This window comes from Grampus griseus (genome assembly GCF_964374135.1).
Source record: "Grampus griseus genome assembly, chromosome: 5".
Taxonomy (NCBI): domain Eukaryota; kingdom Metazoa; phylum Chordata; class Mammalia; order Artiodactyla; family Delphinidae; genus Grampus; species Grampus griseus.
In genome coordinates this window covers 36,444,105-36,464,606 of record NC_138998.1, presented here as the reverse complement: position 1 = coordinate 36,464,606, position 20,502 = coordinate 36,444,105, and the positions used below count along the sequence as shown (strand labels likewise).

At 34.2% G+C, this 20,502-nt stretch overlaps 1 protein-coding gene across 1 annotated transcript in view; it reads right to left on the bottom strand.

Annotated features, from left to right (window-relative positions):
* LEKR1 (leucine, glutamate and lysine rich 1) overlaps positions 1-20,502 on the bottom strand; it is a gene marked incomplete at its 3' end in the record, with an annotated part of 265,325 nt that overhangs the window by 225,842 nt on the left and 18,981 nt on the right. The window contains exon 2 of the mRNA XM_082654392.1: positions 9,820-10,034. Coding sequence (XP_082510518.1) covers positions 9,820-10,034 — 215 coding nt within the window. The remainder of the gene's footprint in view (positions 1-9,819; positions 10,035-20,502) is intronic.

Below are 20,502 nucleotides of genomic sequence, written 5' to 3'. Positions count from 1 at the left end.
TTGCACTGTTGGTGGGAATGTAAATTGATACAGCCACTATGGAGAACAGTATGGAGGTTCCTTAAAAAACTAAAAATAGAACTACCATATGACCCAGTAATCCCACTCCTGAGCAAATACCCAGAGAAAAACATAATTCAAAAAGACACATGCACCCCAATGTTCACTGCAGCACTATTTACAATAGCCAGGTCATGGAAGCAACCTAAATGCCCATCGACAGACAAATGGATAAAGAAGATGTGGTACATATACACAATGGAATATTACTCAGCCATAAAAAGGAACGAAATTGGGTCACTTGTAGAGACGTGGATTGACCTAGAGACTGTCATACAGAGTGAAGTTATGTCAGAAAGAGGAAAACAAATATCATATATTAATGCATATATGTGGAATCTAGAAAAATGGTAGAGATGAACCAGTTTGCAAGGTAGAAATAGAGACACAGATGTAGAGAACAAACGTATGGACACCAAGGTGGGAAAGCAGGGTGGGGGAGTGTGGGTGGGATGAATTGGGAGATTGGGATTGACATATATACACTAATATGTATAAAATAGATAACTAATAAGAACCTGCTGTATAAAAATAAATAAATAATTTTTTTTAAAAAATCAAGTGTTAGAAAAGTTAAAGTAGGTCAAGAAAAATATTCTATACTAAAACATATGTAATCCCATCCCATTAAAAATCCCATCAACCTAACCTTGCAATAGATAGAAATGGACAAACCCACATTCATTTTGGAAGAATTTAATATTCCCCTATGATTTGCCAAGTGAAATAGGCAAGAATAAGCAAAGACATACAGATTTTGAATAGCACAATTAACCAGTGTACTTTAATGGATCTATTAAAAAGTTATATCCCTAATACAAAGAACATGCCTCATTTTCTTTTTTTTCACCTTATCAAAATAGGTAAGAAGTGGATTTATTTAGAGAGATAGAAACTCCACAGACAGTGTGGACCATCTCAGAAGGTGAGAGGCCCCGAAACATGGGGTGGTTAGTTTTTGGGGACTGGGTAATTTCATAGCCTAATGACTGTAAGGATTATTCCAACTATTTTGGGGAAGGGGAGGGAATTTCCAGGAATTGGGCCATTGCCCACTTTTTGGCCTTTTATGGTTAGCCTTAGAACTGTCATGGCACTGGTGGGTATGTTATTTAGCATGCTAAGGTATTACAAAGAGCATATAATGAGGCTCAAGGTTCACTGGAAGTCGAGTCTTCTGCCATCTTGGACCTAGCTGAGAACATGCCTCATTTTCAAGTAGTTATGGGGTAGTTCCAAAAACTCACTGTTTTTTAAACTCTCAGTAAGTTCTTCTAAATAAGTCACATTCTCTGTCCATGGTGGAATAAAAAATGGACATAAATAAAAAGATAGCAAAAAATAAAAGGTATCCACTTAGAAAACTTAAAAAATGTTCTTCCAAGAGTCTTAGATTAAAAAGGAAATAAAACTGAACTCCCATCTTATTTAAAAGTAAATAAAAATAAAACACTATTATCAAAATTTTGTTGTGAAAACTTATTACCATAAGGAAACTTAATAACTTTAAATGTAACTACTAGGAAAAGAGACTGAAAAATTAGCCAAGGCTTTGGTGAGGTAACTAGTAAGAAAACTAGAAATTTTTTAAAGCATAATAAATAAATAAAAATAAGAGTGTAAATTAATGAAATAGTAAAGAAACAGATTTGATCAGTTAAGCTGAATTCTGGTTCTTTGAAAAGGTCAATAAAATAGATCTGTTTCTTTTCTTAGGGAAAAAAAGTTTCCCCTCCCCTCTCTTTATCCTGTCTCTCTCTTAATCAAACAGAAATAATCATCCCAAGAAAAGATAAAGGGGGTCATAACAGATACAGAGGAAAAGTTTTAAATAAAAGGATACCACATATTACTAACTAACAAGAAACTTGAAATGTAAGTGAAATACTTGTTTTTCTAGGAAAATATCAATTTCTAAAATTGACTCAGGAAGAGGTAAAATCCACAAATAAACCAATAAGTACAGAGGACACATAATGAGTCATCAAAATTCTACTTCCCCAAAAAGATACAAGCACACTCTTTATGAAGGATATCTGCCAAAGCTGCAAGGAACAGGCAACTCATGTGTTATTCAACATGTCTGGTGTACACAAAAGGTGAAAGGCTTCTTAACGTTTTTCAACAGGCTAGTTTAAGCCAGTATTTATACTATAAAACAAGACCTCACCTGTGAATACGGATGCAAAAATCTATGTAAAACATTAGCAAATTAATCCAGCACCATATTAAATATAAATAACTTTTGTAAAATTTCTCACACATAACTAGTAATATGGATAATTATTTTAGTGGTACAAAGACATTTTATTTTAATAATTATATCTTTATTTTTAACCTTCTATTTATGGCAAGTGATAATGTTTTCCCACTTACTTTTCTTACAGAAAATTTCCTTTAAACATATATATTAAATGGAGCATTTATGGAAAAATAGTATAGAGTACTCATAGCTGTAAGCAAATGCATAAAATTTAGGGAACTCTGAAATACACACCATAATCCAAATGGCTTTATACCAAAAATGTAAGTATAGCTTAATATTAGAAAATATATTAGGAGAAAGTGATGTCAACAACATGGTAGAGTGAATATATAGGTAAGTGAAGATAAGATGTTACCTAAAAAAGGACTATTTTATTTATGAGACATTTTATACAAACTTCATGGTAACCCCAAAACATAAATCTAGAGCAGAGACATGAAATATAAAAAAAGAGGTAACTGAGAAAAACATCATAGAAAACCTCTAAACCAAAATGGCAGGCAGAATCACAAGGAAAAAGAAATAATGGAGAAATAGAGCAACCAGAAAACAAGATAAAATGGCAGTACTAAGTCTTCACCTATCAATAATCACCCTAAATGTAAACGGATTAAATTCACTAATCAAAAGACACAGAGTGGCTGGACTGATTAAAAAGCAAGACCCAACTGTATGCTGCCTCCAAGAAACTCACCTCAGCTCTAAAGACAAACACGGGCTCAGAGTGAAAGAATGGAAGATGATACTCCAAGCAAATGGCAGCCAAAAGAAAGTGGGTATAGACATACTCACATCAGACAAAACAGACTTCAAGCCAAAAAAGTTAACATGAGACAATAATGGACAGTATATAATGATAAAGGGATCATTCATCAAGAAGACATAACAGTTATTAATATATATGCACTTAATCTAGGAGCACAAAAATATATAAAACACTTATTAGCAGACCTAGAGGGAGAAACTGATAGCAACCCAGTAATAGTAGGGAATTTAACACTCCACTTACATCAATAAATAGATCATCTAGACAGAAAGTCAACAAGGAAACACTGGCCTTATGTGAAACATTAGACCAGATCGATGTGATAGATTTGTACAGAAAATTCCATTCCAATGCAGCAGAATACACATTTTCTTTCAAGTGTGCACGAAACTTTCTGAAGAATAGACTATATGTTGGGACATAAAACAAGTCTCAATAAATTTAAAGACTGAATTCATATGAATCATCCTTCCCAATCACAATGGTATGAAAACAGAAATAAACTGCAAGAAGAAAGCTGGAAAAGTCACAAATATGTGAGGATGAACAACATGGTACTTAACAACTATTGGTTCAATGAAGAAATGAAAGAAGAAATAAAAAATTACCTGAAGACAAATGAAAATAAGAATATAAAATACCAAAATCTATGGAATGCAACAAAAGCAGTTCTAAGAGGGAAGTTTATAGCAATACAGGCTTACCTCAAGAAACAAGAAAAGTCTCAATGAAACAAGAACAATATTAAACAATCTAACCATACATGTAAAGGAACTAGAAAAGGAAGAACAAATAAAGTCCTAAGTCAGTAGAAGGAAGGAAATAATAAAGATCAGAGAGGAAATAAATGAAATAGAGAATAAAAACACAACAGAAAAGATCAATGAAACTAAGATCTGGTTCTTTGCAAAGATAAACAAAATTGACAAACCTTTAGCTAAACTAACTAAGAAAAAAGAGAGACAGGAGGCTCTGTTAATAAAATCAATAAAATCAGAAACAAAATAGAAGAAATAACAATGGATACCACAAAAATACAAAGGATTATAATAAAATATAATGAACAGCTATATGCCAAAAATTGGACAACCTAGAAATGGACAAATTCTTAGAATCATACAACTTTCCAAGACTGAGTCATGAAGAAATAGAAAATCTGAATAGATCAATCCCTAGTAAAGAGATGGAAACAGTAATCCAAAAGTTCCCATGAAACAAAAGCCCACCAGAAGACCAGAGGGCCTCACAGGTAAATTCTACTAAATATTCAAAGAAGATTTAATATCTATCCTTCTCAAACTCCTCCAAAAAACTTGAAGAGGGGCTTCCCTGGTGGTGCAGTGGTTGAGAGTCTGCCTGCCGATGCAGGGGACACGGGTTCGTGCCCCGGTCTGGGAAGATCCCACATGCCATGGAGCGGCTGGGCCCGTGAGCCATGGCCGCTGAGCCTGCGTGTCCAGAGCCTGTGCTCCGCAATGGGAGAGGCCACACAATGAGAGGCCCGCGTACCACAAAAAAAAAAAAAAAAAAAAAAAAAACTTGAAGAGGAAGGAAGACTTCCTAACTCATTTTTATGAGGTCAACATCACTGTGATACAAAAACCAGACAATGACCACACACACACACACACACACACAAAATTATAGGCCAATATCTCTGATGAACATAGATGCAAAAATTCTCAACAAAATATTAGATTAATAAAACAATAGATTAAAAGTATAATAACATTGATCAAGTGGGATTTATTCCAGGGATGCTTCAATTTCCACAAATCAATCAACGTGATACATCACTATAACAAAGTGAAGGATAAAAACCATGATCTCATTTCATAGATGCAGAAAAAGCATTTGAAAAGATTCAACACCCATTTATGATAGAAACTCTCAATAAAGTTAGTATAGAAGGAATGTACCTCAACATAATAAAGGCCATATATGACAAACCCACAGTTAACATAATACCCAATGGTGAAAAACTGAAAGCTATCCCCCTAAAGTCACGAACAAGACAAGGATATGCACTCTCACCATTCTTATTCAACATAATACTGGAAGTTTTAACTAGAGCAATCATGCAAGAAAAATAAGTAAAAAGCATCCAAATTGAAAAGGAAGAAGTAAAATTGTCACTATTTGCAGATGATATGATTTTAGATATAGAAAACCCTAAAGAATCCACAAAAAAAACTATTAGAAATAATAAATGAGTAAAGTTCCAGGGTACAAAATCAACATACAAAAATCGGTTGGGTTTCTATACACTAATAATGAGTTAGCAGAAAGAGAAATTAAGAAAATTCTATTTACAACTGCATCAAAAAGAATAAAGCACCCAGAAATAAATTTAACCAAGGAGGTGAAAGACCTGAAAACTCTAAGACATTGTTGAAAGAAACTGAAGACACAAATAAATGGAAAGATATTCCATGCTCATGGACTGAAAGAATTAACATTGTTAAAATGTCCATATTACCTAAAGCAATCTACAGATTCAACGCAATCCCCATCAAAGTCCCAAAGACATTGTTCACAGAAGTAAAACAAAAAATTCTAAAATGTATATGGAACCACAAAAGACCCTAAATAACCAAAGCAATCCTGAGGAAAAAAGAATAAAGCTGGAGGTATCACACTCTCTGATTTCAAACAATATTTCAAAGCCATAGTAATCAAAATAGCATGGTATTGACAGAAAAAGATACATAGATCAATGGAACAGAATTGAGAGCCCAGAAATAAACCCATGCATATAGGGACAATTAATTTACAACAAAGAAGATAGTAAAGCATTTGTTAAAATTCAATTCCTGATTAAAATATTAACCTTAAGGATCTAGAAAAAAAGGGAAATTCCTTTGACAAAAGTCATCTTTAAGAAACCTATAGCCAGGCTTCCCTGGTGGCGCAGTGGTTGAGAGTCTGCCTGCCGATGCAGGGGACGCGGGTTCGTGCCCCGGTTTGGGAAGATCCCACATGCCACGGAGCGGCTGGGCCCATGAGCCATGGCCGCTGAGCCTGCGCGTCCGGAGCCTGTGCTCCGCAACGGGAGAGGCTGCAACAGTGAGAGGCCTGCGTACCACAAAAAAAAAAAAAAAAAAGAAACCTATAGCCAACACCCAATTTAACATAGAAACACACCAGATGGGTTCACATTAAATCAGAAATAAGACAAAGATGCACTCTACAAGTTTACTGTTCAATACTGTTCTAAAGGTCTAATCCAAGTTAACGAGACAAAAAGGACGGGGAGTGGGGAACTATTAGAAATTTAAAGGTAAGACAGTTACTATTTGCATATAATGTGATTGTCTTATATATGTGTACTGTGTATATATAAAATGAATATATGTAATATATTCAAGAAAATCAACTGAAAAACAAATACAAGTAATAAAAGAATTCAGTAAGTGAGCTAGTTACAAAGTCAATATATGAAAATCAATAGCATTCAGAAAAATTTAAAAATCTAATGAACAAAAAGATCCCATCCCCAACAGCAACAAAAGTTACATGTCCAGGAATTAAACTAATATGGAATATGCAAGAAAATTCCAAAATTTTATTGAGTAATTTAAACAAAGCCTGAATAAATGGGGGTAAAATACCATGTACCAGGATAAAAAGACTGAAGATTATAAAGATGTAAATTCTTAAGATGTCAAATTGCTCTAGAAAGCAAATGCAACTCCAATCTAAATCATAATATAGAATGTTTTATGGAATCTGATAAGCTGATTCTAATTCATCTAGAAAATGTTAGAAAAGCCAGGATAATATGAAAAGCAAAACAAACAGTTGCCCTACAAAATATCAAAACATATAAAGCAAAAGTAGTTAAAAGTGTGTTGCTGGCCCACTCCTATACACTGGATATTTGTGTCCTCCCAAAACTCTTAAGTTGAAATCTATTGTCCAATGTGATGATATTTGGAGGTTTGGCCTTTGGGAGGTGATTAGGTCCTAAGGATGAAGCTCTCATGAATGGGATTAGTATCCTTATAAAAGAGACTCCAGAGAGCTCCCTTGCCTTCAATGCCATATGAGGACACAGCAAGAAGACAGCTGTCTATGAACCAGGAAGGGGCTGTCACCAGGTAACAAGTATGCTAGCACTTTGATCCTCGGCTTCCCAGCCTCCAGAACTGTGAGAAATAAATAATATTGTTATAAGTCACCCAGTCTACTACTTTGTTATAGCAGCCCAAATGGACTAAGACACCCAGTGATAGATTATAGATCAATAGCATAAAACAGAGTCCAGAATAAGACTATAATAGGTGTCATTTCAAATCAAGTGAGAAAGGATGAAGAATTTAAAGAATGATATTGGGACAACAACAAATAAATAAATAAATAAATATTTATAAAACAACAACCAAAAAACCCATGAAATTATAAATCTAACTCATACATTAAAAGCCTTACCAGAACAACAACACTATAAAAGTTTTAAACTTATGTTGTTTTTCAACTTGCTTGAATCTAGGTTAGCAAAAGCCAGAGTAACTTTCTGTTGTTTGCAACCAAAAGGACTTGATTCAGAACCCTTACCAGAATTTGGCATATTTTTTAAAAATTGATACAGAAAAAAATACAATAAACAATAAGATAAGCAGCAATGAGAAAATATTAGCAATATGTAATCAAAGTATGAGTCCATATTATATTAAAAACTCCTATATATAAACAAAAAATACAAATAATACTGTATAAAATTGGACAATATATATGAACAAGTAACTCACTGACAAAACATAAATATCTAATAAACATATGAAAAAAAGTTCAACCTCACTAGCAATAAAGAAACACAAATTAAATAACAATGAAGTAACATTTTTTCTGCTGAAGAAAAATGTGAAAATTTGAGAAAAATTAAGAAGACTCCAGTATTAACAAGATGTAAGGAAATGACCACTTTATAAACTATTGGCCAAATACAAATTAACCCTATCTTCTCAAAGGACAATTTGGTATAATGTCCACCAAAATTTTAAATTGGTATTTACTTTCTTTTCAGCAATTCCACTTCTAGGAATTTATCCTATGGAAAACATATGTACACAAGAATATAAATAAAACTACTGTGTGTAATCATAAATACTGGAATAATCTAAATGTTGAAAAAAGAAATGGTTAAGTAAATTATAGCATATTCTTAGTAAGGAAGACTTTGCAGCAGTTAAGAACAAGATAGATCTATATGCATTAACATGGAACAATTTCCAGTATATAAAATTAAGGGGCAAAAGTCACAGACCAATATATTTATTATATTACTTATATTAAAAATGAGTCTATTAAAAAATAGTTTTAAAACTACATGGTATATATAAACATTACATATATTTAAAGGATATATCTATAATAAAGTTTAAGGCAAAATGAAGGATCTAGAAAGATATATACCAAACCATTAAAAGTGTTTTTTTATTTTTTTATCTCCAGTAAGAAGAAAGCAATCAGAAGGATAAAAAAGGACTTTCTTGCCTTTTCTTCTATATATCAATACTTCTTTTATTTCGTATGTTTATGTATTATTTATATAATATAATATATTATTCAAGAAAGTGGGAGTAACACCAAACAAAAGAATCTGACAGGCAAAAACCCTCCAAATTTAAAATTTTAAACTAAATATTTTTAATTTTTCCAAACATTATTAAATACTTTACTATTCAGACTTGAAATTCAAGAAAATATAACAAAATTTTCTTAGCAAAGGACTAAGAATTGGTATTTAATGTAATTATTCAAATTTGTAATAAAATTTAATAGGAGTACTTAATCCTAAGAGATTTAAGAAAGTTTCTACTTTATAAGGACACGATTTCATTATATTCATTAGTTCATAGTTTACTAACACAACTGTCGATATTTTCTTTTGTTTTTTCTTTTTTTTTTTCTGCGGTACGCAGGCCTCTCACTGTTGTGGCCTCTCCCATTGCGGAGCACAGGCTCTGGACGCGCAGGCTCAGCAGCCATGGCTCACGGGCCCAGCCACTCTGTGGCATGTGGGATCTTCCCGGACCCGGGCACGAACCCGTGTCACCTGCATCGGCAGGCAGACTCTCAACCACTGCACCACCAGGGAAGCCCCAGCTGTCGATATTTTAAATGGAGACATATTCATTCAAAGGAAAAGCCATGAAACAACAGCAAAAACCCTTTCATAGAAGTGTTTGTATAAGCTCAGTGAGGTGTCTTTAGGCAGACTAACTTGCTGATTAGACTCAACATTAGGAAACCAATCTTTAATTTTATTCCAGTTTCACTGATTTAGAATCATGTGCCAATTTTAATGTTTTGGCCTCCTTTTCATAACATGAAAGCCTTATTCTATAAATCTAAATATTCATGCACGTTTAAAAACAAATGTTAGATATCAAATCTACCAAAATTCACCTGATTTTTGATAGATAAACTTTCCTAATGAAAAAATTAAGATATATATCTGGGGAAAAGTTAAATCAACACATCACAACTTATAGTTACTGAATCAATTGGTTTCTAATTATTGATAGAAATATACACCTCAAAGGAATGCTCAAATTATATTTAAGAAGTATATTTAGTAATCAGTAATAATAAACAAACTCAAATGTATTAAGGTATAAATTATACTTGATGCAGAGAAATTCTAGAAAAACAAAGTCAAGTCTATACTTTGTACTTTTCTTCCAAACTAAATAAATGACAGAAAAGAATAACATATTCTAACCTTTCCATTTTGGATTCACTGTCAATTTTGTACTGTTCAAAATCTTGGCTAAGAGTCTGTAGTGTTTCTTGAAGGCTCTTTTCACGTTCTACACTTCCTTGATAAAATTTCATCTCTTTTTCCATTGCTTTCACTTTTTCTTCCATAGCCTTAAACTCATGAAGAATTAGATAGCTGACTCCACAGTACTTACAAACTTTTTCTTCTGGAGACATCTAGAAAATAGAACAGACATTTACTGAAATGATAGTTTTTTAATTCTAAAACATAACGTTCAACTGAAGATGTTATTGTAACCATGTTGGTTAAATGAAGTAAATGTATACTGTGCTATGCCATGGAGTAATACTTGCAACACTGCATACATCTGGATAAAATTTTAAAAACTGGCATGATATCGACTGACACAAAATCTTGGAATTAGAATAGGGTTGTTCAGAGTAATAATTTCTCCATGGTATCTCTAAGAAAGATTTACTCTTGAAATATTTTCCATAAAATAAAACTAAAAATGATGAAAACATCTTTACAATTCTTATTTTAAGATGCCTTTTCCACGATGTGGGAATAAATCACTGGCCTTTCACTTCCAACTGCACTGTGATCCTGGAGATGCTTCTTAGCTTCTTCAGATCTCATTTCCCTCATTTATAAAATTATGGCATTGGGCCAAATGAACTCTAAGTTCCTGTTCAGTTTTTTAACATTTTAAGATTTTTATAGGATTTAACATTCTGTCATAAAACCAGATATAGGAGAAACACTTTGAACCTAATCTCTTCTGCCTAAATCAGATAGTACTTTTCCCCTCAGGTAGGTATGATTATACCTATTTTACACTTAAGGAAACGGAGACTACTGAAGTTAGATAACCAGCTGCTAAGTAGAGAAGTCAGCATTAAACCCAAGTCTATTTTAAAATCAGCACTTATGCCTGTAACCATTTGTATCATATTTATCTACCATATGAATGTCAGCTAAATCCTCTTACTTCCTTCAGATAAAATGCTTATATATCTTTGGCCAGATAGGGGCAGTGAAAAATGGAATTTTAGCAAAGTCAAGAGAAAGGTAATTCTTTTTTCTGTCTCAAGTATACAAATATTCTTCAAGTGGCCTCTACTTGTCTCGCTATTCACCGAAGACAGGACAAAGCTTTGTTAAATATTTGCTCCAGGGCACTAAAACTCTTAGATTATACAAGGAATGCTTACTCTTAATGCAACCTCCCTTAGGACTGTAGAAACTGCTCCTATAACTGAGTGATGCCACCATATCTGCCTATCAATGCCATCCACCATCTGTGCCTATCCATGCCATTATGCAAGAGACGGTTGAAACAAACTAATAATCATTTTTGAGAAGGCAGACAGCAGAAGCAAGAAGAAGTACAATCCTGCAACCTGTGGAACAAAAACCACATTCACAGAAAGATACACAAGATGGAAAGGCAGAGGGATATGTACCACATGAAGGAACAAAATAAAACCCCAAAAAACAACTAAATGAAGTGGAGATAGGCAACCTTCCAGAAAAAGAATTCAGAATAATGATAGTGAAAATGATTAAAAAAAAACCTCAGGAAAAGAGTGGAGGCAAAGATCAAGAATATGCAAGAAATGATTAAGAAAGAGCTAGAAGAATTAAAGAACAAACACCTAGAAGAATTAAAGAACAAACAAACAGAGATAAACAATACAATAACTGAAATGAAAAATACACGAGAAAGAATCAATAGCAGAATAACTGAGGCATAAGCACAGATAAGTGACCTGGAAGACAGAATGGTGGAATTCACTGCTGTGGAACAGAATAAAGAAAAAAGAATGAAAAGAAATAAAGACAGCGTAAGAGATCTCTGGGACAACATTAAACGTAACAACATTTGCATTATAGAGGTCCCAGAAGGAGAAGAGAGAGAGAAAGGACCCAAGAAAATATTTGAAGAGATTATAGTCTAAAACTTCCCTAACATGGGAAAGGAAATAGCCACCCAAGTCCAGTAAGTGCAGAGAGTCCCAGGCAGGATAAACCCAAGGAGAAACACGCTGAGACACACAGTAATCAAACTGACAAAAATTAAACACAAAGAAAAATTATTGAAAGCAACAAGGGAAAAATGACAAATAATATACAAGGGAACTCCCATAAGGTTAACAGCTGATTTCTCAGCAGAAACTCTCCAAGCCAGAAGGGAGTGGCATGATATATTTAAACGGATGAAAGGGAAGAACCTATAACCAACATTATTCTACTCAGCAAGGATCTCATTCAGATTCTACAGAGAAATCAAAAGCTTTACAGACAAGTAAAAGCTAAGAGAATTCAGCACTACCAAACCAGCTCTACAACAAATGATAAAGGATCTTCTCTAAGTGGGAAACACAGAGAAGAAAAGGACCTACAAAAACAAACCCAAACCAATTAACAAAATGGTAATAGGAACATACATATTGATAATTACCTTAAACGTGAATGGATTAAATGCTCCAATCAAAAGACACAGGCTTGCTGAATGGATACAAAAACAAGATCGATATAAATGCTGTCTACAAGAGACCCACTTCAGACCTAGGGACACATACAGACTGAAAGTGAGGGGATGGAAAAAGACATTCCATGCAAATGGAAATCAAAAGAAAGCTGGAGTAGCAATACTCATCAGGTAAAATAGACTTTAAAATAAAGAATGTTATAAGAGACAAGGAAGGACACTACATAATGATCAAGGGATCAATCCAAGAAGAAGATATAACAATTATAAATATATATGCACCCAACACAGGAGCACCTCAATACATAAGGCAACTGCTAACAGCTAAAACAGGGGAAATCAACAGTACCACAATAATAGTGGGGGACTTTAACTCCTTACTTACACCAATGGACAGATCATCCAAACAGAAAATTAATAAGGAAACACAAGCTTTAAATGACACAATAGACCAGATAGATTTTATTGATATTTATAGGACATTCCATCCAAAAACAGCAGATTACACTTTTTTCTGAAGTGCACACAGAACATTCTCCAGGATAGATCACACCTTGGTCACAAATCAAGCCTCAGTAAATTTAAGAAAATGGAAATCATATCAAGCATCTTTTGTGACCACAATGCTATGAGATTAGAAATCAATTACAGGGGAAAAAAACATTAAAAAACACAGACACATGAAGGCTAAACAATATGTTACTAAATAACCAAGAGATGACTGAAGAAATCCAAGAGGAAATCAAAAAATACCTAGAGACAAATGACAATGAAAACACAACGATCCAAAACCTACGGGATGCAGCAAAAGCAGTTTTAAGAGGGAAGTTGATAGCAATACAAGCCTACCTCAAGGAACAAGAAAAATCTCAAAAAAACAATCTAACCTTACACCTAAAGGAACTAGAGGAAGAAGAACAAACAAAACCCAAAGTTAGTAGAAGGAAAGAAATCATAAAGATCAGAGCAGAAATAAATGAAATAGAAACAAAGAAAACAAGAGCAAAGATCAATAAAACTAAAAGCTGGTTCTTTGAGAAGATACACAAAATTGATAAACCTTTAGCCAGACTCATCAAGAAAAAGAGGGAGAAGACTCAAATCAATAAAACTAGAAAAGAAAAAGGAGAAGTTACAATGGACACCTCAGAAATACAAAGCATCATAAGAGACTGCTACAAGCAAGTCTATGCCAATAAAATGTATAACCTGGAAGAAATGGACAAATTCTTAGGAAGGTATAACCTTCCAAGACAGAACCAGGAAGAAACATAAAATATGAACACACCAATCATAAGTAATGAAATTGAAACTGTGATTAAAAATCTTCCAACAAACAAAGTCCAGGACCTGATGGCTTCACAGGTGAATTCTATCAAACATTTAGAGAAAATCTAAGACTCATTCTTCTCAAACTCTTCCTAAAAATTGCAGAGGAAGAAACACTCCCAAACTCATTCTTTGAGGCCACCATCACCCTGATACCAAAACCAGAAAAAGATACTACAAAAAAAGAAAATTACAGACCAACATCACTGATGAATATAGATGCAAACATCCTCAACAGAATACTAGCAAACAGAATCCAACAACACATTAAAAGGATGATACACCATGATGAAGTGGGATGTATCCCAGGGATGCAAGGATTCTTCAATATACGCAAATCAATCAATGTGATATACCAAATTAACAAACAGAAGAAGAAAAACCATATGATCATCTCAATAGATGCAGAAAAAGCTTTTGACAAAATTCAACACTCATTTATGATAAAAACTCTCCAGAAAGTAGGCATAGAGGGAACCTACCTCAACATAATAAAGGCCATATATGACAAACCCACAGCAAACATCACTCTCAATGGTGGAAAAACTGAAAGCATTTCCTCTAAAATCAGGAACAAGACAAGGAGGTCCACTCTTGCCACTATTATTCAACACAGTTTTGGAAGTCCTAGCCACAGCAGAGAAGAAAAAGAAATAAAAGGAATACAAATTGGAAAATTGGAAAAGAAGAAGTAAAACTGTCACTGTTTGCAGATGACATGATACTATACATAGAAAATCCTGAAGATGCCACAGAAAACTACTAGAGCTGATCAACGAATTTGGTAAAGTAGCAGGATACAAAATTAATGCACAGAAATCTCTTGCATTCCTATACACTAATGATGAAAAATCTGAAAGAGAAATTAAGGAAACACTCCCATTTACCACTGCAACAAAAAGAATAAAAAACCTAGGAATAAACCTACCTAGGGAGACAGAAGACCTGTATGCAGAAAACTATAAGATACTGATGAAAGAAATTAAAGATGATACAAACAGATGGAGAGATATACCATGTTCTTGTATTGGAAGAACGAATATTGTCAAAATGACTATACTACCCAAAGCAATCTACAGATTCAATGCGATCCCTATCAAATTACCAATGGCATTTTTTTACAGAACTAGAACAAAAAAATCTTACAATTTGTATGGAGACACAGAAGACCCTGAATAGCCAAAGCAGCCTTGATGGAAAAACACAGAGCTGGAGGAATCATGCTCCCGGACTTCAAACTATACTACAAAGCTACAGTAATCAAGACAGTATGGTAATGGCACAAAAACAGAAATATAGATCAATGGAACAGGATAGAAAGCTCAGAGATAAACCCACGCACCTACAGTCACCTAATCTATGACAAAGGAGGCAAAGATATACAATGGAGAAAAGACAGTCTCTTCAGTAAGTGGTGCTGGGAAAACTGGACAGCTACATGTAAAGGAATGAAATTAGAACACTCCCTAACACCATACACAAAAATAAACTCAAAATGGATTAGAGACCAAAATGTAAGATGGGACACTATAAAACTCTTAGAGGAAAACATAGGAAGAACACTCTTCGACATAAATCACAGCAAGATCTTTTTTGATTCAGCTCCTACAGTAATGGAAATAAAAACAAAAATAAACAAATGGGACCTAATGAAACTTCAAAGCTTTTGCAAAGCAAAGGAAACTACAAACAAGACGAAAAGATAACCCTCAGAATGGGAGAAAATATTTGCAAATGAATCAATGGACAAAGGATTAACCTCCAAAATATATAAACTGCTCACGCAGCTCAATATTAAGAAAACAAACAATGCAATCCAACTCTTTGCCCATCATGAGTTTTGGTTCCTTCTCATCAATTTGAAAATTACATTCTTACTCTAAGGAAATTTCATCCTTAACCTATTAATCACAGTTCTTTCCCTGCTCCTGGGAAAGTGTCATATCCTTATTTTAAATAAAACTCTTGCTGGATGGAGCTTATGTGCAGGCTGATGTACAAAATACAAACAGTATAAACTTCACAATTGTGAAAGCTATCAAAATGTTATTACACCATAGCAATCATGGTGGGGAAAGCTGAAAATAAGTGAAATATACATTTTGTAGAACAGGTCTTCTAAAAGTTCAGGAAAGGAAGCCAAAACATGATACTCATTATGATCTAGGAAACAAGACAAATTATAAAGTAATAGGTCCATAGGAGTAGACTCTATACTTCACTTAGTACAACCTGAATCACTGTGTAAAACAAATATATTGAACAAAAGTTTTCAATGCTATTAAATTGTAAATAGTTTTCTGTAAGTAAAACTGCAACAGGAAAATATAATAACGCTTTCAAATTCTTTGTATCTACATAGGCTAATTACTTAGGACGTTTCTGTGAAACTTGAGAAGATATGAAATACTAAAATTATGTTCCCAGATGAGGTAAGTAAAACTTAGATGTTTTTTGTGAAATATAATGTGTGCTTCATTCTTATAACTAGGTGGTATATCATCTCGTTGTGTAAGTAAAATAAGAACATGCTGTCATTCTTGAGAAAAGAGCTATCATTAGCAGGATGCTTTTGCTTTTTACAAGATGCACTTTGGAGGAGGCATCAACAAATGCAGTATTTTAAACAAATGCAGAGCCATTTGAAAATAAATTGTAAAATAAACTTCTCAAATGTAGTATCTATACTTTTAAAATTATAGTTATTTAAATATAAAAATGATGCAAAATTTTTAAAAGGTTAAATTAGGCTTCAGATCCTTTTCAAAACTCCTGTCTGTGCTTCAACTGGAAAAAGCACTCAGTAACCTCCTGCTGTGCAAGCGAAGCATTCTCTGATCCAAAAATTGTTCTTCCTTCCTTTCCCCACCCATCCCATGCTTTTTGTGCTTGCGTAAGGAGGAAAGAAACAGAGAAGCTATTCCACTGCTGTAAAAATGACAGCAGTATAAAATGTTGACCTTTCGAAGAAGTTTTACATTTAAAAAAAAATGCCTTTACTCAAAACAATGAGTGTCTACCTAGTGTATTTCATTCAGATTGGGAGAAACATTTTGAGGCAGGACAGTGGACCTTCTGAGTCATTAGTAACACAGACCACCTGACCATTTCATAAGGCCATCAAGACCCTTCCTTTCAATAAGTCAACTGGCTGCACCACCAATTTAAAAATCAATTTGGTAAAGACCATCTACCCAAAACCCCTAAACCTACATTCCCAGCAATATGGGTTTTTTTAGATACAGACAGTATTCTTCTCAAATTTATATGAAAAGGCAAAGGAACTAAAAAAGCTACAACTGTCTTGAAAAAGGATAAAATGGGATAAGCATTTTACCTGATTTCAAGCCATACTATTACATACTAATAAACACTGTGTAGTATTTGTCAAAGGATAGATGCATAGATCAATGGAATAGAATAGAGAACCCAGAAATAGATCTGTATAAATATGCCAAACTGATTTTTGGCAGAGGTGTAAAAGAGCAATTCAGTAAAGGAAAAATAGCCTTCTCAGCAAATGGTCCTGGAACAATTAGATATCCATAGGTTTAAAAAAAAATTAAAAAAGGACCTCAACCTAAACCTCACACCCCATACAAAAATTAACTTACAGTGGGTCATGGACTAAAATGTAAAACATAAAAATTTGATTTCAGAAGAAAAAAGCTTAGGAGGAAATCCTCAGGATCTAAACTAGGGAAATAGTTTTTACACTTGATACCAAAAGCATGAACCATAAAAGGAAAAATTGATAACCTGAATTCCACCAAAATTTAAAACTTTTGCCCTGTAAAGAGAATGAAATGACAAGCTACAGACTGGGAAAAAATATTTGCAAGCCACATATCTGACAAAGGACTAGTATCTAGATTATATAAAGAATTCTCAAAACTCAACAGTTTAAAAAACATCCAATCAGAAAATGGTCAAAAGACATGAAGAGACATCTCACCTAAAAATATACACAGATGATGGGACTTCCCTGGTGACACAGTGGTTAAGAATCCACCTGCCAATGCAGGGGACATGGGTTCAATCCCTGGTCTGGGAAGATCCCACATGCTACGGAGCAACTAAGCCCATGCACCACAACTACTGAGCTTGCGCTCTAGAGCCCGCGAGCCACAAATACTGAGCTCATGCGCCACAACTACTGAAGCCCGTGTGCCTAGAGCCCAGACTCCACAACAAAAGAAGACACTGCAGTGAGAAGTCCATGCATGGCAACTAGAGAAAAGCCCGCGCGCAGCAACGAAACCCCAATGCAGACCAAAAAATAAAATTTTTTTTTAATTAAAAATTTAAAAAAAGGACTTCCCTGGTGGTTGGGAATCTGCCTGCCAATGCAGGGGACACGGGTTCAGGCCCTGGTCTGGGAAGACCCCACATGCCGTGGAGCAACTAAGACCGTGTGCCACAACGGTCTCTAGAGCCCACGTGCCACAACTATTGAAGCCCGCGTGCCTAGAGCCCATGCTCTGCAACAAGAGAAGCTCACCACAATAAGAAGTCCACGCACCACAACGAAGAGTAGCCCCCGCTCAATGCAACTAGAGAAAAGCCCGCGCACTGTAACAAAGACCAACACAGCCAAAAATAAAATTAAAAAGAATTTTAAAAAATAATAAAAAAATAAAAATTTAAAAAATTAAAATTAAACAAAAAGATACACAGATGCCAAATAACCACATGAAAAGATATTCAATATCATTAGCCATTAGGAAAATGCAAATTAAAACTTTAATGAGCTATCACTTCACACCTATCAGAAAGGTTATAATAAAAACTAATGACAGTGGTACAATATATTTAAAGTTATAAAAGGGAAAAACCTACAATGAAGAATACTCTACCCAGCAAGACACTCATTCAGATTTGATGGAGAAATCAAAAGCTTTACAGACAAGCAAAAGCTAAAAGAGTTCAGCACTACCAAACCAGCTTTACAAGAAATGTTAACAGGATTTCCATAAGCAAAAAAAAAAGGCCACAACTAGAAACATGAAAATTACAACAGGAAAAAAACTCAGGTAAACTCAGTAAATATAGAAAATCAACCAGGCACAAAGCTAGTAGGAAGGTTAAAAGACAAAAGTAATAAAATCATCTATACCCACAATAAGCAGTTAAGGGATACACAAAACAATCAGATGTAAAATACTATGTCAAAAAGAATAATCGGGCTTCCCTGGTGGCGCAGTGGTTGAGAGTCCGCCTGCCGATGCAGGGGACATGGGTTCGTGCCCCGGTCCGGGAAAATCCCACATGCCACGGAGCGGCTGGGCCTGTGAGCCATGGCTACTGAGCCTGCACATCCGGAGCCTGTGCTCCGCAACGGGAGAGGCCACAACAGTGAGAGGCCCGTGTACCGCAAAAAAAAAAAAAAGAATAATCATGAGGGGAGGAGAGTACAAATGCAAGGTTGTTAAAATACATTTGAAATTAAGAGATCAACAACTTAAAACAATCAAATATATATATATTGCTATATATAAATCTCATGATAACCACAAACCAAAAATCTATAATAGATACACACACAAAAAAGAAAAAGGAATCCAAACATAGCACTAAAGACAGTCATCAAATCACAAGAAGAACAAAAGAAGAAGAAAGGAACAAAAAAGACCTTAAAAAAATTAACAAAATGGCAATAAGAACATACATATCAACATTACTTTAAGTGTAAATAGACTAAATGCTCCAATCAAAAGACATGGAGTGGCTGAATGGAAACAAAAACAAGACCCGTATATATGCTGCCTACAAGAGATTCACTTCAGATCTAAAGACACACACAGACAGAAAATGAAGGGATGGAAAAAGGTATTCATTGCAAATGGAAATCAAAAGAAAGCCAGGGTAGAAATACTTGCATCAAATAGACTTTAAAACAAAGAATGTTATAAGAGGCAAAGAAGGACATTACATAATGATCAAGGGCTTAATCCAAGAAGATGCAACAATCGCAAATATATAAGCACTTAACACAGGAGCATCTAAATACATAAAGCAAATACTAACAGATATAAGGGAGAAGTTGACAGCAATACAATAATAGTAGGGGACTTTAACACCCCATTTACATCAATGGACAGATCATCCAAACAGAAAATTAATAAGGAAACACTGGCCTTAATGACACACTAGACCAGGTGAACTTAATAGATACACATAGAACATTCCATCAAAAAGCAGCAGAATACACATTCTTTTCAAATGCACGTGGAAAATTCTCCAGGATAGTTCATGTACAAGGCCACAAAACAAGCCTTGGTAAATTTAAGAAAACTGAAATCATATCAAGCATCTTTTCCAACCACAATGCTATGAGACTAGAAATAAACTACAAGAAAAATAAACTGTAAAAAACACAAACATGTGGAGGCTAAACAATATGCTACTAAACAAGCAATCGTTCACTGAAGAAATCAAAGAAGAAATTTTAAAATACATGAGACAAAAGAAAATGAAAACACAACAATCCAAAATCTACAGGATACAGTAAAAAGGCAGTTCTAAGAGGGAAGTTTATAGCAATACAAGTTTACCTCAGGAAACAAGAAAAATCTCAAATAAACAATCTAACATTACACCTAAGGAAACTAGAAAAAGAAAAACAAACAAAACCCAAAGTTAGTGGAAGGAAAGAAATCATAAAGAACAGAGCAGAAACAAATTAAATAGAGACTTTAAAAAACAATAGAAAAGATCAATAAAACTAAGAGCTGGTTATTTGACAAGATAAACAAAATTGATAAACCTTCAGCCAGACTCACCAAGAAAAAAAGAGAAAGGACCCAAATCAATAAAATCAGAAATGAAAAAGGAGAAGTTACAACAGACACCATAGAAAT